General features: G+C 45.8%; 1 protein-coding gene across 1 annotated transcript in view; it reads left to right on the forward strand.

The window, feature by feature from the left end:
* LOC130377651 (cadherin-7-like) overlaps window positions 1-27,422 on the forward strand; it is a 33,696-nt gene that overhangs the window by 4,784 nt on the left and 1,490 nt on the right. The window contains exons 3-7 of the mRNA XM_056584808.1: window positions 666-919; window positions 2,660-2,796; window positions 5,893-6,014; window positions 16,896-17,013; window positions 19,405-19,653. Of these exons, the coding sequence (XP_056440783.1) occupies window positions 666-919; window positions 2,660-2,796; window positions 5,893-6,014; window positions 16,896-17,013; window positions 19,405-19,653 (880 nt within the window). The remainder of the gene's footprint in view (window positions 1-665; window positions 920-2,659; window positions 2,797-5,892; window positions 6,015-16,895; window positions 17,014-19,404; window positions 19,654-27,422) is intronic.

Below are 27,422 nucleotides of genomic sequence, written 5' to 3' on the forward strand. Positions count from 1 at the left end.
TCTTATCAGGGTTGATTGGTGCCGCTCTCAGAACAAATAATAACGCTTTTCAAGGTGCGGAAAATCGATTTGAAGGAGCGTTATGAAAGAGTGTGTTAAGGCCCCATGTTGAGCAGCATTATGGCCAGTCTTTAGAACCTGTGTTCTTCATTACTTTTAATTTCCTGCTTTGTCAGGAGGTCAGAGGGAATTTCGCACCTATCCATATCTCTGCTGTTTTGTATTCACTGCGATCGACGGAGAAGCTATTGAGGCTGCACCTCCAAAGAAAGATTTTTTTTGGAAGGTCAAACGCTTTTGATTGATGAAGCTCCTCCACCTGTCTTTAATGTGGAGGTGAATCCCTTGTTTCAGCTCCAATTGGAACACGATGAGATTTAAAACGACGCATTTTGCGCTGAGAAGAGATGAAGGGTTATCCCCACGGTAACGACCCAAGGGAACTTTGTATATTTTTAGTACAGTTGTTTATGTATAAGCTTTATAATTAGTGATGTGGAATACGAAAAGCCTCACACAATTTTCTGGTGTTACATTATAAGTGTCCATGTTTAAAACACATTTGAAACACCTGCCACATTGTGAAAGAGTATAAAAACAACCTTCTTTGTTTTGTAAAAATGTTTTCTTTCTCTTTTCTGTCTTTGTTCTTTTGTCGTTGCTAGCCTCTGGACTTCGAGACAAAGAGCAGTTTTTCCCTTAGAATCGAGGCGACCAACCGAAACATCGACTCCAACTTCTTAAGCGCTGGCCCGTTTAGCGACTTGGCCGTCGTCAAGTTGACGGTGGAGGACGTTAACGAGCCACCCGTCTTCTCCACGCCGCTCCTCAAGATGGTGGTGTCGGAGGACGCCAGGATGGGAACATCCATTGGAAGAGTCTCAGCACACGATCCTGACTCCACAAACAGCGGCATACGGTAATAAAGTTTGTTATTAATGATTACATTTCGTTTCAGATGTCTAACTTTAATCATACGCCACCTTCCACAAACCTCACCGTGAAATGGGATTTTGTTTGAATCAAAAGAATGTTTTAATATTAGCTTGCTAACTATGAACAACCTACAGCTAACTAGCTATAACTGTAAGCCATGAAAACGTCACTGGTAATATTTTAGGGGAAATCCAGATTATTGGGGTTAAACGCTTTTTTATCAGACGTTTATAGCCTATTTAATCCTTCACCAGTTATTATTACGTAAAAATCTCCCAGATGCGATCATCACGGTAAAACAAGTAGCCAAGACTACAGTGTGCCTTATTGTGGCTGAATGCTTCTCAGTAGTAAAATCAAAGTCACCCTCACTGGGGATAGAGCTCGACAGCTTAAGCTCTCGCGAGTGTTCTCCGCGTTACACAGACACATTTCTAATATAAAACTCAAAGCAGAAGCCAGGAAACAAAACAACCCCAAGGAGAGGTCAGACTACGCGTGTGTGTGTGTGTGTGTGTGTGTGTGTGTGTGTGTGTGTGTGTGTGTGTGTGTGTGTGTGTGTGTGTGTGTGTGTGTGTGTGTGTGTGTATGCTAAACAGGGAACCGGCGCCTTCAGCCACTCCACATTATCTGTAAAGAATCTGCGGGCTCTCGGAGCCAGGCCCTGTGTGGCGGCGAGACACCACAGCCCCTGGCAGATGGCGACCGTGGGGCCAAGGAGCGCCGCGTTAGCACAAGTGAAAGGCCATCTTGAACAAGAGCAGGGGCCCCAAGGGGGGCCCCTGCCCCTCACAAACACCGGCCCTGGCATTTATGACTTAAGACGCACGCACAGAACCAATCTGTGGTGCGTTGCTTCCAAATCCCAGCTCGATGTGTTATTATTAATTAAATGAGTACTGTATGGCGGCCGCGGCTCTGTCAGGGTTGTTGGTAATCTTAATCAGAAAATGTAATTACTGCAGCATTGTGGGTGTAAATTGCCTCTTTTTGTGATTGCGATGGCGATCGGGCGATGTCGATATATTACGAGACGTCGGTTGAAATTAGAATTATTGTGGAACTAACGCAATCAAAGAGTCAAATTACACTGCAGTAATATACGTTGGATGTCGGACTAATCAAAGTTTTCGTCATTTTTCTGTAGTAATACGAGTTGCGGTGTAAATTAAAAATGCCTTGGTCTGTCTGGGCCATTACCGGACTGCCAAGTTTAGTTTTTTTCCTCTGAATTAAATAACGATAATTCCAAATGTTTTGGTAGGGCTCCGATGTTAATGAGAAATAAATCGCCTTTATCATTTTGTATACTACGACGATGATGAGGACGGTTGTTATTGGCATTATGATGGTTAATAACAAAAATAATTATTATCGATGTTTCAGGGACAGTGCGGCATCTATCTATAATGAACTGGCTGCTGATAACAACAGATTTGATCAAAGTCAAACATGATAAGAGCTTCAGTCTAGCTCAACTGCTAGAGCAAGGCATTAACACTGCCGGGGTTAGGGGATCGATTCCCAATCGGGGCCGCCCACATGCATTCAATGTATTGTCAGAGGCTCTGGATGAAAGCCTCTGACAATTGGCCTACGAGATATAACGATGACTAACGATATTGCGTTTGGAAACGTAAACACAGTGAAATCCCCTTTGGTGGTCTCAAACCCAAACCCTGAGTGTGTGTGTGTGTGTGTGTGTGTGTGTGTGTGTGTCCAGTTACTCCATCGACAGGAACACAGACCTGGAGCGGTTCTTCAACGTGGACGCCCTCAGCGGAGTCATCAGCACGGCCAAGCCGCTGGACCGAGAGGCCAACTCCGTCCACAACCTCACACTGCTCGCCATCGAGAGCCGTGAGTACCGCCGCCGCCGCTGAGCCGTGGCCACGCTTAGCTCGCTGAGCGCCGCCACCGCGCCCTGTCCCGTCCACCGGTTCAACTACATATTGCTTTCACTGTCCTCGTTGTTAAAACCTTAAGACTTTAAAAGAGAAAGTGAAACTTAAACTGAAATTGACCGGAGCGGAATCGTTCACCTGGAACGGCCTGTTGTTTGTGTTAGAAAGCAATCTCTCTTTCTTGAAGAATTCACGATTCCGAAATTAGGATGAAATAATACATAAGTAGAAGTAGCCCTACTCGAAGTGAACTACCCAAATAAGCATTAGAACCGAACTAGGTAGTGGGATTGACCATTTTTAACCTCCCAACTGTTTCGTCATGTATCACTTTCCAATGACTCCATTCAAACCAATTAAACATGTTAGCTCCACAGTAAGCTTCAAGTAATCAGACCATTGAGACTTGCTAAATACAACACAGCTGAGCAAAATGTCAGAATCCCAACATAAATCAAAGAGAGTTTGTGCATTTAGTCAAATTACAACCCAACCTCTACCAGCACATCAAATGACAGCCAATGAGGCTCAAATTCTGCCCAAATGAGATCATAAATGTGGTTTGTATCTAATTCTGAGTTGTCTACTCTTTTTCTCTGCTGGGCCATGTGAGTCACTCTCAGCACAACAGAAACTCTGATTCACAAACACACAAGCACACACAAACACTCACACACAATCACACTAAAACGCAGATAAACACACAGTTACACACACATTAACCAACAAACACACATACAAAATACACAGAAAACCACAAATACACACACACACAAACGGGTTTACACACACTAACCGACACACATCCACAAATCCACGCAAAACCACAAATATACCAAAATAGAGATGCACACGCTAAACAAAAATAAGCAACGTCGGCAAAAAACAGATGCTCTTACACACGAGCGCACACATTACTGTAACATAGACAAGCACAAACACTGGGAGGGACACGCAGACACAAATAGCTACACACTAACACACCCTATATAGGTAGACACACACACACCCACACACAGCCGGCCATCATGTGCGCTTTAGAGGGCTGAGCCGCGGTAGGGGTCACGGTGGGGGTCGCGGCGAGGCTGTCAGGGAATGTTAATTCAGGCGCGGGGCGGACGCACCGACCTCCAGGCCCCCCCCCCCCCCCCCCCCCCTGCCCTCGCTGCTAGCTGCTGAGTAAGACAGCTCCCCCCACCGCGCACGCTACTTCCTGCTCGGCTGCAACGACAAGGAGGCTTCATCCTCCGCCCCTCCCCGGTCTACTGATGCTACGCATGAGGTCTATGAGCTACGCAGCGCTCAGATATCATCCAGAACGTCTGGAACTATTGTCTCTCACTGTTCTGCTGATGCTACGCAACGCTCAGAAATCATCTAGAACATATATATCTATAATCTCTCTCTTTTTTTACTGATGCTTCACAATACTCAGCTATCATCTAGAACGTCTAGATCCATAGTCTCTGACTTTTCTGCTGATGATACACAACGCTCAGATATCATCTAGAACTGTTGTTCCCAACTTTATTTGGGCTGTGACCCCATTTTGACATCAAAAATGTCTTACAGTGAGAGACTATAGATCCAGATGTTTTAGATTACAGAACATCTGGTTCTATAGTCTCTCACTGTTCTGCTGATGCTACGTAACGCTAGATTTAGAACATCTAGATCTATAGCAATATCGTCATATCAAGATCTATAATCTATATCCATCATGTGTTGTATGCACACGATGCATGAAGCCCTCATCCTGAGAATAGTTTCTTGATTTTTTCTCCTTCCTCACAACCATCCATCACTAGGAGAGGTTGTTGTAAGAGCTGTACCAGAGGTACTGGTTATTAGCCTAAGTTTAGATTCAAATCCAGGAGGCAAATCCAATGTTTTCACTGACGGTGTACACAGAAGTCAGAAGTCTTGAGGCGTTAAGGTTTGGAGGATGTTCAAATTTTGGCGTTTTGTACTTTCTGTACTTTCTAAAAACCTTTTTATTGCATTTTATCTTTGAAAGACCCCGTCATTTTTTTGGACAAATACAGATCGCAGGGAGGACAGGAAACATATTAATAAAGGTGTGAAATGTCAGAAGATTCTTCCAGGCAGGCGGGAGCAAGGGTTGAGCCGAGGAGAAGCTTTGAGGCTGAGGAGCAGCCAACAAATCTCTCTCTCTCTCTCTCTCTCTCTCTCTCTCTCTCTCTCTCTCTCTCTCTCTCTCTCTCTCTCTCTCTCTCTCTCTCTCTCTCTCTCTCTCTCTCTCTCTCTCTCTCTCTCTCTCTCTCTCTCTCTCTCTCTCTCTCTCTCTCTCTCTCTCTCTCTCTCTCTGTCTCTCTGTCTCTATGTCACTCTCTCTCGCTCTCTGAATTGGCCTCTATGTCACTCTGGGCCCTATCTTGCATCCGGCGCAATTTACTTTCTCACTGGCACATGTGTCGTTGCTAGTTTGCAACTGGCGCAGAGCGTTCTTTTCCCTCCTGCGCCACGCGTCGGTAAATTAGGGAATGATCTTGCGCCCCAAGGGGCAGTTCGGAGAAAGGAGGAGGCGTGTTCTGGCGCAAACTTTCCCTGGTGCTATTTTGCACTTTCGGAAATCACTTGCGCCACGAACCAGGAAATACCTTTAAAGTCGGTGGCGCATCGTTTAGATGCTATTTTAAGGGCGCATCCATAATGTTGCCTGTGCACCTCTCGCATACACTTTGCTTCTCACATCTACCTAGCCACACATTCTTGGTAAATTATTTGGGAAAGAACAGCTGATACAAAGGTAATAAGTTGTACTTTATTATTTGGCCATAAACTTTTGTGCCGGAAAAATAGCAACATCGCCATAGAACCGCCCACAAAGCTACTTGAGCTTGGCACTTCTCACTTGCGTTTCAGAGCGTTAAAATAGGGCCCTTTATGTCTCTCTCTATATCTCTGCCTGATTCGGTCTCTATGTCACTCCGTGTCTCTCTCTCTCTGGCTCTCTCTCTCTGATTCGGTCTATGTGTCACTCTATGTCTCTCTCTCTATCTCTGACTCTATGTCTGTGTCTATGTTCCAGAGGATCCCACCCAGATAGGTAAAGGCATTGCCCTGATCACCGTGCTGGACATCAACGACAACGCACCCGTCTTCGCCATCGACTACGAGACCCTGCTGTGTGAGAACGCCATGCCTGGACAGGTAGGAGAGCGGACACACACACACAAAAACACACCTGCACACACACACACACACAAACACACATATAGATAATATACTTCTCTCTCTACATATATATACATCTTCCGCACACATAGTACGTCCTTCTTTCTCTCACACACATACACACACACACACATACATATGGTGGTTCAATCTCTCTTCTTCACTGACACACACTATCGTTTTTTTTCCTTTTGCCCTCTCTTTCCCTCTCCGCGTCTCCACACTCATTTTAAAACCAGACACACCAAGGCAATCTCCCTGACTCTGAAAAGCCATTCAAAGTCTTTCTCTGTCACGGCTCGGAACAATTGTCCAAAGCACCGGCTTCTCAGAGCAAGCAGCTCCCGCCGGGGAGAGTGACTGTTGCACTGGAGTGAGGCGTGACTGTTAGGGTTGAGCAGGTGACTCTGCACATTAGCCAGAGACCCGCTACTCTGGTCCCCACAAGGTCAGCCCAACCAGCCGCATCACATCATCCACGGGTATGTCTCACTCTTAGTGGCTCACTCCTGAGGCCGGTGGGGATAGACTCCCTGCAATACTGTCTATACGGGCAAGATGGTGATGTGTTGATGTGGGTGAGTTGTGTGTCTCACTCTTTAGGCGTCACTCTTTAGTCTGGTGTGGTTGAGCTCTGCCATAATGGCCTCACAAGTTCAGCCAAACTAACTACGTCACTATAATCTGGTACCAACTGTTGGTGGTGGAGACATGTATGTCTCACTCTTAGTAGACATCGTCTGGTGTAATTAGACTCCCTGCAATGTCCTGACAAAGTCATCAAATCCAGCTATGATTTCAGACACAGATTGTGTGTCTCAATCTTTATGTGCCACTCGTTAGTCTGGTGTGGTTGAACTCTAAAAACACATGATATCACACTCTTGTAGCCACGTGTTGCCGCGGGTGACTTCCATGCATCCGAGAAGTATAAAACTTCACGTCCCTACAATGTCAGGACAAAAAGCGGTGATCACTGCACACTTGAACAAAATTTTAGCGTGGGTGACTTGGCGCGTGCATGCCTCACCCTTTTAACTATCACTTGAGTCTTAAATGTGGTTTGAGTCTGGAGGATTGTTAATGAACAAACCACAGAACCTCACAGACTGGGAGGTTTGGCTGGCGTGGGTGAGTTGCACGTCTGTGCTCCTCACACCTATGTCTCACACTTGAGTCTCCGGGCCTGGTGGGGGAGGGGGGGGGGGGGGCTGCACTACATCGTGAAGAACCTGAATGCGGGGACTCTGTTGCAGCGGGGTGGGGGGTGAGGGTGGGGGCGGTTTCCAGCACTACATCTATGCGTTGAATTCTCCTTGCGTTTCGTGTTTAGCATTTGGCCTCATTGTTGCTAAATGACTTGTGAGTCTGCCGCGGTGATTTGTCTGTTCTTGGCATTTGGAAAATGCAATCAGAGGCAAGGGGAGCAGGAGCGCGGTGGCACAACTGAATAAGTACAATTGATCAGAGAGAGGGATGGGGCTACCTTGGCTATATGTGGCTATTAGGCCCTTTTAAATACGCTATTTGCATTCATATTTCTGCCTTGTTTGTCAGGGCGCGCACATGAAGGTGTACAAGAATAGCAAATGATTTAATTTGTAAACAGTACCAGTATTTTTGTGTGTGTGTGTGTGTGTGTGTGTGTGTGTGTGTGTGTGTGTGTGTGTGTGTGTGTGTGTGTGTTGTTATTGCGTCTTAGAGGAAATGTTCTTCCTGTACTGCCCTTAACGGCTCTCTGAGTTGTGGATACACCCGCTCCTAATAATGTTTTCTTTATGCCCCGACTTTACGCGTTTATTTCTTTGAATCATTCGATTTGGGTCAGAACGAAGACCCAGAAGATCGATAAAGCGAGATTGTCTTTTCAGTTGCTTTTTATTTATTTTTTCACTCTGTGATTTTTAGTGGACTTTCAGATGACATTTTACACAACGTCAGCTAGCGAACACAAATGAACCACTAGATCCTTCGTCGGCTCCATTGGTGCGTCTCCGTGTTAAACCAATGATCCCCCCGAGTCCACCGCCAGAGAGCGGCTCTAGTATTTATCCAAATCCTCTGTCGATAGCTGCCCGCACAGGCCGCTTCATGCTTCCTCTGTCTCGTTTCCCCCTCGCGACGGCGGTTGATAAATCAAACCTAACGAGAGCATGGATGAAACGACGCTAGGACCGAGTGACCCGGGGTCCAACCCATCACCGCCCCGACCCGTCTGTGGGGCCACGGGGCCCCGGCCAGGGCCGCCGCCACCGCCAACATCAGCTAGGCGAGGTGGCTGCCGTGGTGTAATTACTCTGCCAAGCCAGACGGATGGTCCGCTCAGGACCAGCTAGCCGCCGCGGTTTGCTTCCCCCCGGGTGCTGAGCCGTGGAAAGAGCGGCTGTTGTTGTTGTTGTTGTTGTTGTTGTTGTGGATGTTGTTGTTGGTGGTTGGTGGATTCTGATTGGCTGTTTTTTTTGTGTTCTTATAAATGCCATCTATACACAAACACAAACAGACAGTGTGTACCTACACACACATGCATCCACACACACTTCGCACACACATATAATCAAACACACTCACAGATAATCACACACAAACACACACACACACACACAAACACACACACACACACACATAATCACACAGACAAACAAACACAAACAGTCCATTTGCACTGTACTCCTAATGTCATTTGACTCCTGTTCAGGTCAAATGAGTGTCCACCAATCCACCATAAGTTGTGTGCGTGTGCGTGTGTGTGTGTGTGTGTGTGTGTGTGTGTGTTTGCGAAATATATATCTTTGGAAAGATCTGTTCTGCCTGAGTAGATTTTTCATTCACTTTTTTCATTTTGCAATTGACTTCACTTCAAAATAGTTCCACACACAGTATCAGATCGTCAGAGTCTACTTTTCAACGGACTTTCTTCCTACGCGCTGTGGTTGTTGATTTGTTTTGGGGAACGACCCTGGTTTAGTAGCCGCCGAGGACATCGAAGACACGTAATGAAGTTGAACAAACACACACCAAAAAACGTTCCACCACTCACCAGTCCCCAGCGGGCACTTCCCACAGCGCCCGGGAAACAAAATGGCTGACAATTGAATAAATAGAATACAAAAAACACTGTTTCGATCGTAACAAGGGAGGCGTTATCGGCTATGTGTGTTGGTCTGCAGACAGGGGTTTTCATTACCCGTCGGCCCAATACTCCTCATCACTCCTCCCCTTCATTGTTCTCTTCCTCCTTGTCCTCTTCCTTCGCCCCCTTCCCCCTCCTCCTACTTCAAGTCCTCCTCCCCTTCCTCTGCCTCGTCCCACACTCCTCCTCCTCTTCCTCGCCCTCGCCTTGCCACCTCCTCCTTCTCCAGTTTCTCCTACTCCTCCCCTTCCTCTTCCTCCCCCCACGCTCCTCCTCCTCATTCTAGCCCTTCCTCAGCCTCTTCCTCGTTCTCCTCCTCCCCTTCCTCCTCCTCCTAATTAAAATGTTTCCTGTGTTCATCTGTCTGCCTCGGGGGGCTGGGAAATGAAACAACAGGCAGTTCCAGCGACTGCCTCTCCTCTCACTGGGAGTGTCTCGCTCTCTGGCTCTTTATGTCTCTCTACCGCTCGCTCTCTCTCCATGGCTCTCCGTGGCGCGCTCTCTCTCTCTCTGTGAGCTTCGTGAGGAAGCTCAGGTCGCACGCCCGCCCACCGGTGTGGTTGCACCCGGTGGTCTCACGGCGCACAGCGGCGACAAGAGATGAGATAATTACAGACGCAGGTTGTGTGTGTGTGTAAAGTGGTGTGGTGTAAAGTGGTGGAGTGGGGTGTGTGGTTATTTGTGTGAGTGTGTATTCAGAGTAAGTGTAAGTGTGTGTGTCCCTGTCTATGCTTGCATGTGTATGTGTGTGTGTGTGTGTGTGTGTCTGTATCTGTATGCATGTGTGTGTGTGTGTCTGGTGTATGTAGAGTATATGTGTGTGTGTGTGTGTGTGTGTGTGTGTGTGTGTGTGTGTGTGTGTGTGTGTGTGTGTGTGTGTGTGTGTGTGTGTGTGTGTGTGTGTGTGTGTGTATGGTGTATGTAGACTGTGTGTGTGTTTCCTGTCTTCTCTATGCAGATTAACAGGAAGCATGTCGTTGGACTAAATTTTCGGTCCTCTTAGCCAATGAGAGAGAGAGAGAGAGAGAGAGAGAGAGAGAGAGAGAGAGAGAGAGAGAGAGAGAGAGAGAGAGAGAGAGAGAGAGAGAGAGAGAGAGAGAGAGAGAGAGAGAGAGAGAGAGAGAGAGAGAGAGAGAGAGAGAGAGAGAGTATTGTGTTTAATTGATATTACGACCCATCGGGCCAGTGGGAGGTGTTTGTCACAGTGTGTGTGTTCAAGCTGTCACCTTTACAAATATGAGTTGACTCACTCAACCATCCCAATTGCCTCTCCAAACACACATACACAAACACAAGCACACACACAGACACATTCACACATACCTCTACTTCTAATGCACTGATAATTAAAATAAACTTGAAAAACTAACAAACACATCTAGACACACACCTATCCTTTTCCTTGATGTGAAATTCCTAATGGAGGTGTTTCACTTTACAGATGCCACCTTCTCCCCCACCCCCGTTACAGCCTCCCTGATAGTTGAGGCCCCACTTGACGTGTTGTTAGTTTCAGAGTAAAGAAGAAGGGACCGAAATGGTAAACACTTGATTTTAGTTCCATCAGCAGGGGCATTAAAAACGCATATCAGAACAGGACGCTAGGCTATGATCGCCGTGGAAACAACATCCTCATCATCAGATCTTTTTACTATTTAGTCGAAGAGCACACACCTTCATTCATTATAAAGCGATGTTATACATTCGATTTCGATAATTATACCTTTAGATCCCTGTCATCAAAGAGCATCCGTGTGATCAAAGGTGGCGGGATCTTGCACAAGGATGGCATGAGGCTAGGCTGTGGACGTTTGGGAATCGAACTCACAACCTTTCAGCTGCGAGTCAAGCACCCTTCCCCCCTATCAATATAATTCATAAAACAATGCATCTAAAATGAACAAAAATAAAGAGGTGTCAACCCCAGTATGGTGTCCCAATTATCAGTTTTCTGTGAAGGTGTGGGGAGGCGTGTGACGGAGACACACACACACACACATCTGCATGCGGCGCACAGAGGAATAAACAAGAGAGCCTCTCTCCGTTTCCTGAAGCACAGCGAAGCACAGGGTCACCCCGGACAGGGCGACTCTCGCTACGGGGCAGGCGCGTGTTCGCATCCTCCATTCCCTCATGAGGTCTGGAAAGTGTGCCGTTGGAAGTGTCTGTTTGGGGGCGGGGGCGGTCGACTTAGCTCGCAAGCCGATTGGATAAGCCAGAGGAGCCGGAGGTCGGGAGGGGTGGTCTGTGTGTGTGTCTGTGTGTGTGTGTGTGTGTGTGTGTGTGTGTGTGTGTGTGTGTGTGTGTGTGTGTGTGTGTGTGTGTGTGTGTGTGTGTGTGTGGTTGATAGTTGCAAGCATGTTAAAAAAAAAAATAATAATAATAATAATAATGATGATTGCGGATGCTGATGTTGCCCCCGGCGATGTGAGGGCGTGGAGGGGTGTGTGATACTGATCAGGGTGTTGTTTGGGGTGTTGATGTCATCAGGCACACGGGTGGTCCTCCCGCCACTCCGCCACCCCTCGGTGACAGCTGTCTCCGCTCACATGTCAACAGGACGTATTTATAGAGAGGCGGAGCGAGTCGACGCCGGGCGCCACCGCTAGCTGACACGCGGAACGCCGCCGCCGCCTCAGCGATGCTGAGACAGTTGTTCAATAGCAGGAAGAATATGAATCCTAATATGAATACATGATAAAAAAAGTTAGCCCATGCTTTTTGGTTAATGCCTTCTGATTGGTCGATGGGGATGACGGCAGGGGACGTATTACCAACTGCGGTAATATGTATATAGAACATCTATGAAGAGGGTCGGAACTAGTATGAAAGTGTTTGACTTGCAAAATGATTTCTATATTGAACCTTTTCATTACTTCCATTCGGGCTGAACCACGTTCTGTATGTCGAAGCAGATAATTGATTATTGTACAGCATGTACTCTCTCTTTCTCTTTCTCTCTCTCTCTCTCTCTCTTCCCCAGAGAGCGGCACAATAATGCTTGACAAGATGTACTGTCCCCTCGTTATGCATTTCATAAAACACGGCTGACTTTTGCTGAACCACCCGTTGAAAGCGTTACTATTTGCAGATTTGCATTTTATTTATTTATTAATTAAACCCGGAAGATTAGACTCCATGAGCTCACATTAAAACTGCTTCCTCTTGCTGTGCCCAGAGTTATGAACTCACTTCCTGTCGTGGGGGAATGAACGAGACACATGCTCTAGGTAATGACGGAAATTATTTCATCAAGACTAGATTCTAACTTGAGAACTTTCACTTGAATTTGAATTCATTCATCAAATGTGTTGATTATCAGACTCTATTCATCATCACCAAAATATATTACATATCCAAAGGGTTTTAAGAGCCAAAATGCATAAAATAATAAAATTCTGCTCATGATCTATGAAATATGTAAGTTTTAAACGGAAAGCAATGCCTTCACAAGTGTAGCATTATCAAGTTGTGTACGCACTTCTGTGTGTGCGCATGTGCGTGCATGTGCGCCTGCGTGCGTGTGTACACGCCAGATACAAAGGACGCATGAACAGCGCCCGTGTCCGCTCCTTTCACCCAGCACACGGCGGTGCGTGCAAACACAAAAAAAAGCGGGAACTCTGATTTATTAGGAATCTTCTCTCTCTCGCTACGACACAAGCCGCTCCGTCGCTGCCGTTAATGTCTTTCCCTCAGAATTTATGTCTGTCTGCGTGTCCTGTCTCCTCTCTCCCTCCCCTCCATCCCCTTACTCGCTCCCTCCCTCCTCTCCCTCTCCTCCCTCCCTCCCCCCTCTCTCTCGTCTCCTCTCCTCTCTTCCTCCCCTCCTTCTCCTCCCTCCCTTCCCCCCCCTCTCTCTCCTCTTCTCTCTTCTCCTCTCCTTCCTCCCCCCTCCCTCTCTCTCCTCTTCTCTCTTCTCCTCTCCTTCCTCCCCCCCTCCCTCTCGTCTCCTCTCCTCTCCTCCCTCTCTTCCCTCCCTCCCCTCCCCTCTCCTCTCCTCACTTCTCGTCTCCCAACCCATTAGAGTATTTCCCTGTGAAGGCCTTCGGGCCGCGTCGCGCATCACAGCCACAGAAATGAAAGGCATTATACATTACAAAGTGTTTGATTTAAGCCTGATTTACACTGCTCTAACCCCCAGCACGGAGCTGAGAGAGATAGGGGGGAGCGAGAGAGAGAGAGAGAGAGAGAGAGAGAGAGAGAGAGAGAGAGAGAGAGAGAGAGAGAGAGAGAGAGAGAGAGAGAGAGAGAGAGAGAGAGAGAGGGAGAGGGAGAGGGAGAGGGAGAGGGAGAGAGAGAGAGAAATAAAGAGTAAGAGAGAACGAGAGAGATAAAATTCATGATAGGCTCTCAGATCCATCTGCAAATATTCCAGAGACATCAGTGCGTTAGGTGGGTGGGGTGGGGTGGGGGTGCAAATACTTTATAAGATTCACCTTCAGCGTCATTGTCATCACGGTCGTCGCGGTGATGGCCAGGGAGCACATCTCCATCAGAGTCGGGGAGGGGGGGGTGGTGGGGGGATCGGGGGGGGACGGGGGAGTTGTATAAGGACGGGAGGAGAAGCTAGTTGCCTGGATCAGTCGACTATGAGGCACTGCACACACACGCAACACACACACCCACACACACACACACACACACCCACACACACACACATACCCGCTGCTGTACTGGAGACTATAAACTCTACTGGTGGATAACCTGCTGCTGATTATTCATGGAAGAGAAACTGATATAACTACAGGCAGCAGACAGACAGACAGACAGACAGACAGACAGACAGACAGACAGACAGACAGACAGACAGACAGACAGACAGACAGACAGACAGACAGACAGACAGACAGACAGACAGACAGACAGACAGACAGACAGACAGAGACAGACAGACAGACAGACAGACCTAGACGGACTGACAGATATACTGACAGAAAGAGAGGCAGACAAACAGAGAGAGACAGATCTTCCCTCAGACAGACATTCCCACAGACAGAGAGACAGATATACCCACAGACAGATATACCTACAGACAGAGAGAAACATATACCCACAGACAGAGAGACAGAGAAACATAGAGAGACAGACAGATTGACCAACAGAGACAGATAAACCTAGAGACAGACAGACAGACTTAGTTGACAGGCAAATATACCTACATGCAGACCGATAAAGCAGAATGACAGCTGTTCCCACGGACAGACAGAGAGACATGTAAACCTAGAGACTGACAGATAGCCACAGACAGCTACGGACTACAGACTCCAACAGATGCACCTACACAGACAGACAGATTTACAATTAAGACAGACAGATGTAGACGTAAAGAAAAAACGATGCACCCAGAAAGATACAGACACACAGACCTATGTATCCACAAAGACTCAGACAGACAGACAGACAGACAAACAGATGAACGTGAGACTGGTAACCTTTCAAACAAATTAGAAACTTAAGAGATGTAAATTTCGACCTGCCCTGGAATAATAAGTGACCACCAACATAAGCGTGCTGACATCTTTTTCCATTTTAATTATTATTGTCATTTTTTCTTTTTTTGAAAAGTGGAACTATTTCCAATTCTTGCCGCGAGTGATGGGGAGTAAAATATGCATGAATATTCTCTGTGTCTGGCCGTTTTGATAATTGGTAGGACGTGCTTCCCACCTACTCGGCGTCCTAATACCTGACAGCTTGTAAACAGCGACGGCTAAATGCGGGCGACAGCTGATCAACAGGGTTTCCATGCCGATGGATCATTGGCGCTTTCCCTCATCCCTGTCTTTTTTTGTTCTTCCATCTGGCTTTGTGTCGGGGAAAAAAAGAGAGCGCGAAACACGCTGGCGCTAAAGAGGTTAAAAATAAGTGATAATTTAGCGTGAAGTATCGTCTTAAGAGAAGCTTCTGGATTAACACACGTGCGTGAGTGCGTACTTGTGCGCGTGCGTATGTGTGTTCATTCTCACATTATAATAGCGGTTTTCCTTTTCTTTGTCTGTTTGTTGTCTAATTCTTTTTTCCGTCCGGTGGCTTGAAAAGAGGTTTTGTCTTGATTGATCTGGAAGCGCGAGGACATCAGGGCTGTAGCACCCACTTTGAAGGTGCTCCCACCGCCTATCAATCCTCACCCATATGGCGCGCGCGGCGGCACTGCAGATGCATCACCTCTCTGTACTCTGCCCTCTCTCCTCCCCTGAAAGAAACATCAGCACCCCCTTCTCCCCCACCAACCCCTGCCGCCACGCAGCCTAGCCTAGCGCTGTGGTGCGCGAACACGCTGCGCACGCCCAGCATGCTAACGCTTAGCTCTGTACCTCTCAGGGAACAGAATAACGTCGGGGGGGGGAATCGTGTCGCGTTTCACTTTGAAAACACATAGAAATAAGAATGATTCTTCATTCGGTTTTTCGTTTAATCGCCGGTGGATTTTTAATCGATATGGTGGCGCTCTGTGCAAAGTCGGTAGGCCTTACCCTGTCTAAGTAAAGACCAAAGGCCTTGTGGTCTTTTTTGCCTTCGGGGCATGAAAAGAAAAGGCGGGAAAGACAGCTTGTGTTTATTTACCTCGCTGAGATCGCAGCTTGTCCAAACCGCTTCAAGGAGAGATCCGCTCCCCTCATTAAGGCTGTGTTCATGTACGTGTATGGTAGGGAGGAGCTGCTGTTTAATAAACACATTTGAACCCGGGTAAATGATGCATTCATTGCAGCACTTGACCCCAATCAATATCCGTCTAATCTTTACGTCGCAGCCATTGAATGGCTGCCATGCCGTCACAACGATACAGGCAGAGGCTGTAGGTATTCCACAGATGTCTTCTTCACATACAGGGCCATCACAGTGAGGTCAGATCTATAAACTGGAGGAATGGCACTATAAGATATTTGCTCCTCGCAGCGGTCATTACGGTGAGGTCGTGCTAGGGGAGGTAAAGCTGGAGGAATTCCACTAAGAGAGAGATATGTCACATCTCTTAGCGATAACACTATTCTCAGGTTACGGTGCTCTGTGTGTGTCTGCCAAAATAGAGGGGTAGTACTTAGGTAACGGCGTGTTTTGCTTTCCGAAAATTACTTTCATACGGCTCTGTCGTAAGCAGGAGATTTGTAGGGGTCTTGCGCCGACCAATAAAAAAGCAGCATTGTCGCCGTTGCCAAGTAAGCACTTACTTCCTGCGATGAGCGGCAGCAAACTATCGGCAACACCAAGAAACAAATCTCCTCTGTAAATCAGCCCCCCATATTGGTTTTGTTGTCACTCCACTCGTACCGTCGAGAGGGGAGATTAACACCTGTGCTAGCTTGTTGATAAATCAGACGCAGAAGAGTCAAATACTCCTCAAGCGCCATGGCAAAGTTTTTTTTTTTGTTATGGCTTTAATTATATGTCTAAAATATAATGACATGCTAATTTGCTTACGTATTATGTCTCCCCATCTGGCAGCGTATTGCTAGCCATTGTATGGCTTTTCTCTGGGCTTGTGTCAGATGTTTTTACCCGCACTGTTTCCATTCCTCAAGACTGTAATTGTGATAATGGGCTTTATAAATAAACCCGACGCAGCTCAACAGTTTAAATATTGTTTGTATCTTTATCCTATGCGTTGCTCTGGGAAGGAACTGCTCAGGGTTTAGCCAGAGTGTTATGAAGGCAGTGATAACAGCGAACAAAAAGCAACATTAATTAAATTAAATTCACTCTTTTGTCCTTCTGTGTGCTCTCAGCTGATCCAGACCATCAGCGCGGTGGATAAGGACGAGCCGCCCAGTGGACACCGCTTCTACTTCTCCCTGGCCTCGCCTGTGGCGGGGAACTTAAACTTCACCCTCCGCGACAACAAAGGTACCCCACTCCGACGGCCTCGGCTCACCCCTGACCCGAACAAACACACTTCAACACTGCGCAGGACCCCGTGAAGGAGTAAAACACATTGGGCAAGAATGCGACCAGGGAAACAGTGCAATGGCAGTGTTTTGTTGTGCTGATGTACTCTCCTGCAAATTTATGAATTTTTATCTCATTGTGATTTATTTTCATTTTAACTGCTTTATTTTGAAGACAAAATTGATCTTGTTTTGTTAGAGAGGAAAACGTTGAATGTATTCAATATATTTGAGGTAAGTACTTCAGAATGTTAGACTGAAGCACTTCATACGTGTAGGACACAAACTCAAATATATTCGATATAGATAATTTAATATGATGAAGACATTAAGCAAAGTAATCGTTTACATAAACGTTGCAGAAGAAAGAACAAAGTTATTATGATCAGAGAAGAATATTTTTCCTTCTTGATATTTTATTATAATTACAGTGAAACGATTACAGATAGAAGTCATTAAAAAGTAAGATTAGAAAGTGATAGAGCAACAAGTCACAATATAAATAGAGTAATAAGATAACACTCTATGCCCTCTGCTTTAGAAACTGAGCGGACATTGTTTGTTGCGTGATGATTTATAGCTTGGTGTTCACCCAGTGCCGGGCTGATTACAAGAGTACTGAACAACACATTCCTTACAAATAAAGGGCACAAGGTTGTGTGTTTCTGTATTTTTGAAACGCTACAGAAGCTCTTACATTACACGTTCTTCTGACATGTTTCTCTCGGTGTGTCCCCATCTTTCCTATCGTCTCGTTCTTAAATATAAAAGAAAAAAAAAACATTTAACCCATCAATACATTGTTTATCTTTATATATATATATATATATATTTGTGCATTTGTGGCGAGAGATTCATTTGCGTTTTGACAGCTGCTTTTATTTTCTGGAGTCCTTTTATTTTGCCAGGCCACCATCTCTGTTCTGTTTTCAGCACAGTCCCTCCTTTGCCTCCCTTTCTATCCGCTTCCTGGCATGATCATGATTCATGATCATGACCAAACATTTAGATTTTTCCCCTCATCAAACAGAATGGTGGAGGAATCAACAGTTGGTTTCTGAGCACAGCGTGAAGTAGCGCGTGTGATCCAAGAGTCGTGTTAATGACACCATCTGTTAATCCTGCACAAGCACTCTAATACCAGCCAACACAATGCACATACCATCAATAATACTGCACACACACATATCTATATTCATAGCTGCAGTGGCTTTAAATCCTAAAAATACATCCTGAAGTCCGTTTCTTAACTGATTGTAAATTTGTGATTAATCTCTCATAAATGTGCACAACCTTGCTTTAATTTTATGCTTTTGTCCTATTTAAAAGACAGGCACTCCTTGTTTTGTTCGGTTAGAACTTTTTTATGTCTTAACACACTTGAAAAGTTTTTGAAGGCATGAAAAAGTCTCAGAAATCCTTCGTATTATTCTGCTCTCAAAGCCATCCTGAGAAAGAGGGATTCCCCTTTTGTCCCGAAGCCCTCTCAGAACAGGGCAGGAGAGTATTTGGTAGGGTCTCTGACTCCCTGCCAAAAGCCTTTGGGTCTGATAAGCCAATGCTCGGAAATACCACTGCTTAGGAACAAAGCGTCTACTAAATGTTAAACAATTATTAGTAATAATGTAACAAAAGTCTATGCTGCACGCCACCTAAGGGGCTGTCACACTCCACCAGGGGGACTCCTATTGGGCGCCTCCAGACAAAAAATGACACAGGCTGGGGATGTTGAATTGGGTCTATTGTAACGCTTGCAGGTAATGAACATGCCACAGTGCTCCACTGCCACCCAGGAGATCTACCTGAGTGTGTGTGGGGATCGCTGGTTTAACATGGGCACACTGATTACTCAATGTGCAACAGGTGTGCAGCCTCACCCAGCCCCAGAGTCCATCAGACTGGGCCCGGGGAGGCTGCTCAACCCAGCCATCATCCACACACACGCCCGCAGCGGGGAAGTCCTCACAAAGTCCAGTATCCAGTCAAGTGGATTTGCATAGAAAATACAATTATTATAATATTGGGCATAGAAATAGAATTATTACAATATTATTTTGGATAGAAATACAAATATTGGAATATATTCTGGCATAGAAATACAAATAGTACCATTTTCTGTTGGATAGAAATACAATATTGTGATATATTGGCATAGAAATACAAACATTACAATGGAAATACAAATTTCTTCTGAATATATATCCAACTATTGTCTAGTGTGTTTGTATAAAAGTACAAATAAACAACCCTCCAAACTAAAGCTGTGACCCACGTACGTTCCACAACTCTGGTCGCTCAACACTCCCCCCCCTCCCTCCCCCCCTCCCCCCATCCCCCCCCCCCCATCCAGACAACACGGCGTCCATCTTGACGAAGCGCGGCGGGTTCCGGCGGCGGGAGCAGCCCGTGTACCGCCTGCCGGTGCTCATCGTGGACAGCGGCAGCCCGGCGCTGAGCAGCACCAACACGCTGGCGCTGCGCGTGTGCGACTGCGACGCCGACGGCGTGGCCATGTCCTGCGGCGCCGTGGCCTACACCGCCACGGGGCTCAGCACCGGAGCGCTGCTCGCCATCCTGGGCTGCATCCTCACGCTGCTCAGTGAGTCCCCCCGGACCCCGACCAAACTGTTGTTTATTTCATTTTGTTATTCATGGAGATACAGTGAGTTGGACAGGAAGGTGTGGAGGGGGAGAGGGGAGGACACGCAGCAAAGGATCATGGGAAGGAATCGAAACCCGGTTCACTGCCGTAAGCACTGGGCCTTAACGGTACACACTCTACCTGGTGAGACTCCAAACTAAACTATTTTTGGGAGAAATGGCAATTTTTTGTTCTGGTGAAACTTTAAAGCTGGAGTAGAAAAGTTGCATGCTGCTGGTTTAACTTAATGAGACTTAAGGGTGTCGCTTTAGTGCAGAGTGAAATAAATGCACCTTCATTAAAAGATAAGCCAAGATATCAGTTGGTATTGGTTCAATCATGACCTTTAACCTTTCAGTTAAAGGTCAATAAAGCTGAGGTTCTAATGTTTGAGATTAACATTAAAGAAATCTAAATACATAAAAGACAAGATTTTACTTTTATCTCCAAGTCATGACCTATCATTTTTCACTGCCTAGAGAGGTAAAAGTTGATTTAAGTTAAAGGTGTTTTGGGGAAGATTAAAAGCTATTATTTGAATGTAATTTGTTAGAAAAGTCCTAGCATCCGTCAGCTATTAGTGAGTGAAATGCGCTGTGAGAAGAGCTGCTTCCACCTGACTGCGCCGGACCCTGAACCTGCCAATTTAAATTTGACACTGCTTCAAGCTAATTTCTAGCCAATCAAGGCATCTCTTCCCTGATTGGTTCTGGGAATCCATCTCACCTGTCAATCACAGGCGTATAAATGCAAGGGGTGCATCTGAATACTAAGTATACAGTATACTATTTCTGTTCAGTGTCTACTACTTCACCGTTAATGTAGTAAGTTGTACAGCTATTCGTAAAACGCCTCCGAAGGCTTCCGAACACCACCAGATGTTTGGAGATTACGTGTTTCCCCTCTCTGCGCTGCACATCAGATGCCGGCAAAATTTAAGTCACATGCGATAATTTACCGTTTTTTTTTGTTTTTTTGTTTCTTCTTCTTCGGCTACCAGACTCCGGCTGAATTGTGGGATAGCGCAGTGACCTACCGTTGTATACTGTGGCGGATATTACGCATTCAGATTTTTTTTGCCTACTACACAATGCATACTGAGCATCCGGACGCGCTATATTTGTGACGTACTGCAAAATGCCTACTATATAGCCGTCCAGTATGAGTATTCGGATGCAGCCTAGGATAAGGCGCTAATGAGAAGGCCTAATGTTGGATTATAAACACTTCAATGAATTAAAGAATGTTGAAGAAGGCTACATATTTTGCATTGAATGATTTAGGGTTGGAGCAAATCATTTAATCACATTAATGTATACTTACATTAATGTGATACTTAAATACTTGATTTTGAGTGATATAAATTTGAATTCATAAAACAGCCATTAACATTAATTTATAATTAATTCATTTTAATCAGTGTTCTTTCTACGTTTAATGCTGGTTTCGTGAAATCAAATAAAGATTAGACAAAATATAATCATATTCATCCCGCAGCGAAGGAATGCTTAATTACAAACATTATGACACTTCCAGGGGCTGTCATATTAGTTTTTTTCAGGTGTTAAATCAGCAATTAATCTTATTGCACAGATTTTTTTCTTGTTTTGAACAGTTGTTGTTGTGTTGTTTCTGACACCTTGCTGTCAAAATATTTAAAACAAGGTGCAGCTTAAAGAACAGAAGATGATAATTGGTCTTTAAAAGCAGTACCAGACTCCCCGACCCTGCCTTATAACAGAACTCTCAGGTTGTGTTCATTCTCCGGCTCCCCTTTGAACACCACTTTAAGTCCCACTGAGTGGAGGACAGGTGTGTCGCATTAACACTCATCAGCAGGTGACGGGGTAACCCTATCAGCCAAAAGGAAGCTATGCAGGAAATAGCATGTTTTTAGCAGTTGACCCTGCTAAACTCGGCTCCTCCTGGTTGATGATGAAAAATCCAGTTTAACGTGGTGTTGCATCCTGACGTGCGTGTGCGTGTGCGTGTGCGCGTGCGTGTATGCGCGTGTGTGTGTGTGTTTTGATTGCCCAATGCACCACAGGTGTGTAGGGCTGGCCCGAATTATTCGAATATTCGAACACTCGTTCGGAAAATTTGTATTCGAAGCTTAAATCAGTATTCGGAGCTTCGTTTTTGTTATTTTTCACGTACGTGACGTTACCAGAGCGAGGGAGGCAAACTATAAGCGTCAACGACACCAAGCAGAGAAGCGAGAGAGGTGGAGGAAGAATAGATATCTTGTTTCCCTTTACTTTATAACACAACATTAGCGGGATCTCTGGAGGAAAAGTAATACTTAAAACCTTAGCTTAGTTTGTTTACGTTCGCTGTACAGCGCCGCGCCAATCAACTGTGACTGGCTTGCTGCAGAGCGTGAGCGTCTTGGGAATACCCGGTCAATATAATGGATACAATATGGACATATAAGACAATCAATATTCGGTATTTGTTATGGATTTATTGTACAAATTCCCTGAAAAGATGCACGTTCCAGGATGAATTGAAAAGCTCCCGTAAGGGCTGAGATGGCAGAGAACAGCTGATTTGGAACGGAGCAACAGCTGTTCGCTTTCACTGGGAAAAACTAAGGAACTTCAACCTACTTAGGCCTACTAATTAACGTTCAAAAGCTATTAAATCTTCAACAAAATATGCAGATACTGTCAAAATCGGTTCCAGGGAGTATATAGGGATTATTAATGTTGTTTTTGATGGTGTTTTTTTCTGGAACGAGTATTCGAATATTCGCTCGGAAAAAACAACGAGTATTCAGAGCCTGAAAAATGGCATTCGGGCCAACCCTACAGGTGTGCAGCCAGGAGTCTAATCAGTCTGACTCGGGCCAGGTGAATCTGTTTAAACCATCAGCCACACACACTCGTCTATGCAAACCAATGTTTTGGGGGGGGGATGGTTTTCCTTGATCTCCGAGTTGTTGCCCAGTCTATACTCTGTAATACACAGCAATTACTGATCAGATAAACAGGCCCATTTACCGTGACGTCCAGTCCCCAATCACAGGCATGACCACTGGTAGAACCACAGAATACAATACTACAAGTAGAACCACAGAATACAATACTACTAGTAGAACCACAGAATACAACAATACCACAAGTAGAACCACAGAATACAACAATACCACAAGTAGAACCACAGAATACAACAATACCACAAATAGAACCACAGAATACAACAATACCACAAGTACAACCACAGAATACAATACTACTAGTAGAACCACAGAATACAATACCACAAGTAGAACCACAGAATACAATACCACAAGTAGAACCACAGAATACAATACTACAAGTAGAACCACAGAATACAATACCACAAGTAGAACCACAGAATACAGCAATACCACAAGTAGAACCACAGAATACAATACTACAAGTAGAACCACAGAATACAATACCACAAGTAGAACCACAGAATACAATACTACAAGTAGAACCACAGAATACAATACCACAAGTAGAACCACAGAATACAATTCCACAAGAAGAACCACAGAATACAATACCACTACTGACACCCTACATGAACACATGATTCTAGGTGCTTGTGACAAACACGACATACAAATACATACAAATATCACACGCTGTGTGCTTTGACTTCTAGAACCCGGGGTCTAGATTATCACCAGTAAAACCTTCAGAACTGCTTTTCACAGAATAGAACATTAAAAATAGAACCCACAACAGAATAGATGACCACTACATTACAACCAGTAGAACCCTCCAAATAGAATCACCACCTCAGCGCCAGTAGAAGCCTCAGAATAGAACATAATGGATCACCACTACATTATCGCCAGTAGAACCCTCAGAATAGAACACACAACACAATAGATAACAACCACCTTATCGCAAGTAGACCCCTCAGAATAGAACCCACAACATAAAAGTTTACCACCTCGTAATCTCACCATGCGGCAAATGATAATAGCTGACTCCTTTATCTTGGCTGAATGCATTATCAGGACAGCGATAGTTCCAGGCTGAGTTGGAAGCCGTGCAGAGCTGAGTCTATCCAGCTCTCACAGGAACATGAATTGGCACCAGCACGCCTCTCACATGGATTCCTTTCTATTGAAGGTCTCCATCTTCTGATTCCTGCAGAGAATGGGTTTGATAGAAGAGTAATGGTGCTGCCGGTCACATAAAACACGGTCAAGCATTCGTCTGTAGCCCTGTGTGTGTGTGTGTGTGTGTGTGTGTGTGTGTGTGTGTGTGTGTGTGTGTGTGTGTGTGTGTGTGTGTGTGTGTGTGTGTGTGTGTGTGTGTGTGTGTGTTTGTTAGGGGGAATACGTGCGTGTTTCTTTGTGTGTCAGTGGGAATGTGTGTGTGTGCGTGTGTGTGTGTTCGTGTGTGTGTGTGTGTGCACGTCATTGGGAGTGAGTGCGGGCGTATTTGTGTGTATCTGTGTGTGTGTGTGTGGGTAAGAGAGAGAGTGATTGAGTAAGTGTGTCAGTGCTTGCTTGTCATTGGGAGTGTTTTCATATATAATCATGTCTGTCCGTGCGCCTGTACTTTATATATTGTGTGTGTGTGTGTGCATGTTCGTGTGTATGAGGCAGTGGGTGTGTGGGTGCTAATGGCTGTGTACTGCCTTTTCCACCATACGGTCTCCTTCATAACCCTTGTGCTGAGACTTCACTCGTCAATCACATCCGTTCACACCACAATGACACATTAGCTCACACAGTCACCTTTCAACATGCCTGCTCGGACTGAAAGCGGTGCGTGTGTGTGTGTGTGTTTTTCCTGGTATGTGTTTGAGAGGATGAGTTACTTAGCAAGTCAGTGTGTCTATATATGTATGTGTATATATATATATATATATATATATATATATATATATATATATATATGTATATATATTTATATATACATATATATATTACATTTACATTTACATTTAGGGCATTTAGCAGACGCTTTTATCCAAAGCGACTTACAATAAGTACATTTGTCATAAGAAGTGCATAAATATATGGCTGTCGGTACAGAAAGGATGCGTGTGAGTGTTAATGTATATTTGCATCGTCTTTTCATGTGCATTAACTCATATTATCAGAGGTCTTACTGTGTGTACGACACACTCTTCTGCCAGCTTGTCCTCAAGACATTACATAAAATACCATATGTGGAAGCTAAAGTCAAACGACATTCATGTTAAGTAGCAAGATGCCTACTGCTAGACTGGGGATAGTGGCCATCAGACCTAGAAGCTATTCGAAAATATATTGATGTGACAAGAAGCAGACATGTTAATTCTCTTGCCCACCACCGTAGCTGATTGGGTTTTAGTGATTCCATCACCGATCCAAACCTGATTCTTTGTTCAGACGCTTTTATTTTGTCCTCGCCGGTCAGGTATGAATAATTCCTCCTCCGGGCCAATTAGAAAGACTGTCTGGAAGGCTCTCAGCTCCGCACATCTATTTATCACTCTGTCTCTCCATTCATCTGTCTGTCTCTTGTGTTTCTTCGATTCACTCCCTCGTTTCATTCGTTTTTCATGCCTGTCTTCATATAAATATACATCCAAAATATTTATGAAACTCTATTTTGTGTACTACATTTACAAGAAAGAAAAGCGAGCAGAATCGACATCTAAACATTGTTAGTGGAGGTAAATATTGATGTATTATAGTCATATATTCTCTACGTCGATGTATTTCAGTCACAGCGATTTCGTGGGATGTACGTTGCATGCGTGCGTTCAGATCAGGTTATGAACCAAAATTAATTATGAGACTTTAATTACGAAAGATACTTCAAAGTGGGTGGATTTAATCTCAAGGGTTCTGTCTTTGTCTCCTTGGAGACACTTTTGGCAATAAGTTGTATTTGTTTCTGTACAGTGTCACAACCGACCTTCAGTCGGTCATAATCATAATACTGCGAACGCAAAGGCTTTCTTTAGAGGGCAGCGTGCTCAGTCCTCATCGTGTTACCTTCACTCGGAAAGAGACAGTGACTTAGCGGACATTTGTTAACATGAAAATCTTCAAGACTGCCACTTTGAAACAACGGTATCATTATAGCTTGGTATTGAACCGCTGTCAGTGGGGAGCTGACATACGCAAGCGAGCATGTTACGGTAATGAAGCGGGCGACACGGAGAGAAAAAAAACACTCATGTAACTAGTTGTGTCTTGATGGATCGCTTACACAATTCAATTACACTAAAGGCCGTAGAACAGGCGAATTGATGGTCGTCCTGCATTACGTTAACGCGAGTCTCGCTGATGAAGACGCAGACCTTAAAAGGTTGGATTGGCCCCCTGACCTCGCCCGGCTTCATGGATAATTTCACACCGGCGGCTCCGTTTCCCCCGTGAAGCCTTGATCCATTCATATTCCCTGGCTCCCCTCGCGCTGGCCTCCAGCCAATGGGAGAGGCATAATGTCTTGTCTTCGAGGCGTGGGTCCCCGAAAGAATATAAGGGAGAGAGAGGGGGGGAGAAGGAGGGATGGAGAGACATGGGGGGGGGGGGGGGGGGGGCAGTAAAGGAGGAAGGGAGACTAATGGAATGGAGGGTGGAAGAGAGAAAGGTGGAGAGAGTGAGGAGGGAGAAGAGAGTGAGGAGGGAGAGAGCCAGTAGGAGGGGATGAGAGAGAGAGAGAGAGAGAGAGAGAGAGAGAGAGAGAGAGAGAGAGAGAGAGAGAGAGAGAGAGAGAGAGAGAGAGAGAGAGAGAGAGAGAGAGAGAGAGACTAGAGCATTTCTATTCCACTGTGCCACGACGCAGCTCATGAGCCGTTGAAATCAAAGACAAAAGTGTCACCAGCACTACGCCCGTAATGTGAATCTTCCAAGCATTTCACCCAATATTAGAGGCTGGCTGTTAAACAGTAGGGACCTGTCTCCCTCACCCTATGTAGCATCCCCCACCCGCTGTAGCTAGCCAACCTACCATGTCACACCCCCGGCAGCCATTTTGAATGCGGGGGGGGGGGGGGGGGGGGCACACTCCAGTCTGAGAATCCCCCGCCGTCCCCGTCCCTCCTCCTCAAATGGAACTCTTACTACGGGATGTGAATTAGTAGTTGCCATTAGTTCCCCGGCACTTTCCCCCCTCCCCTCTATACCGTCCTTCCTGGAGCCCCAGCAGGTGTAGGTGAAAGGGGGCGGAGGGGTCCGGGGGGGGCCACGGGGGCGGGGAGCGATATGTCAGGGGCTCAGGCTGACGGTGACGGATGGCGGATCATTAGACAGGTGCCAGGTTGCTCGGCTGGAGAGTTATTTTCAGCCTATCAACGCATGGCGATGGTGGAGGAGGAGGAGAAGGAGGTGGAGGAGGAGAAGGAGGTGGAGGAGGAGACGGGGGTGGGGTGGGTGCACTCAGACGACCAGTGGGTTAGAGTTTGGCGAAGTTTCATTCCGGTTCTCGCCGCGGTGATGTCAGAGGGTTCCGCGGCCACGGCGGACGCGGAAGCGATATTGGTTTCTTACATTGTGGCGGGGAAATTAGGGGGAAGGAGGAGGAGGAGGAGGAAGAGGAAGGGGAGGAGGCGGCGAGCGACGGCTTCCCAGCGGGCCGGGTCGGGGGCGGGTTCTTCATATTGAGATCCACTTATGGTTTTTTATGCTCGGGTTACGTGGGTTGAGGTGGTACTGTCATCTGAATAAACGGCAGGTAGATGGAAACGTGTTCGGACAGCGAAGAAGATGAGGGACAGGAAGCCTCTTGTTGTCTGGAAAA

The sequence above is a fragment of the Gadus chalcogrammus genome, chromosome 23, assembly GCF_026213295.1.
Source record: "Gadus chalcogrammus isolate NIFS_2021 chromosome 23, NIFS_Gcha_1.0, whole genome shotgun sequence".
Taxonomy (NCBI): domain Eukaryota; kingdom Metazoa; phylum Chordata; class Actinopteri; order Gadiformes; family Gadidae; genus Gadus; species Gadus chalcogrammus.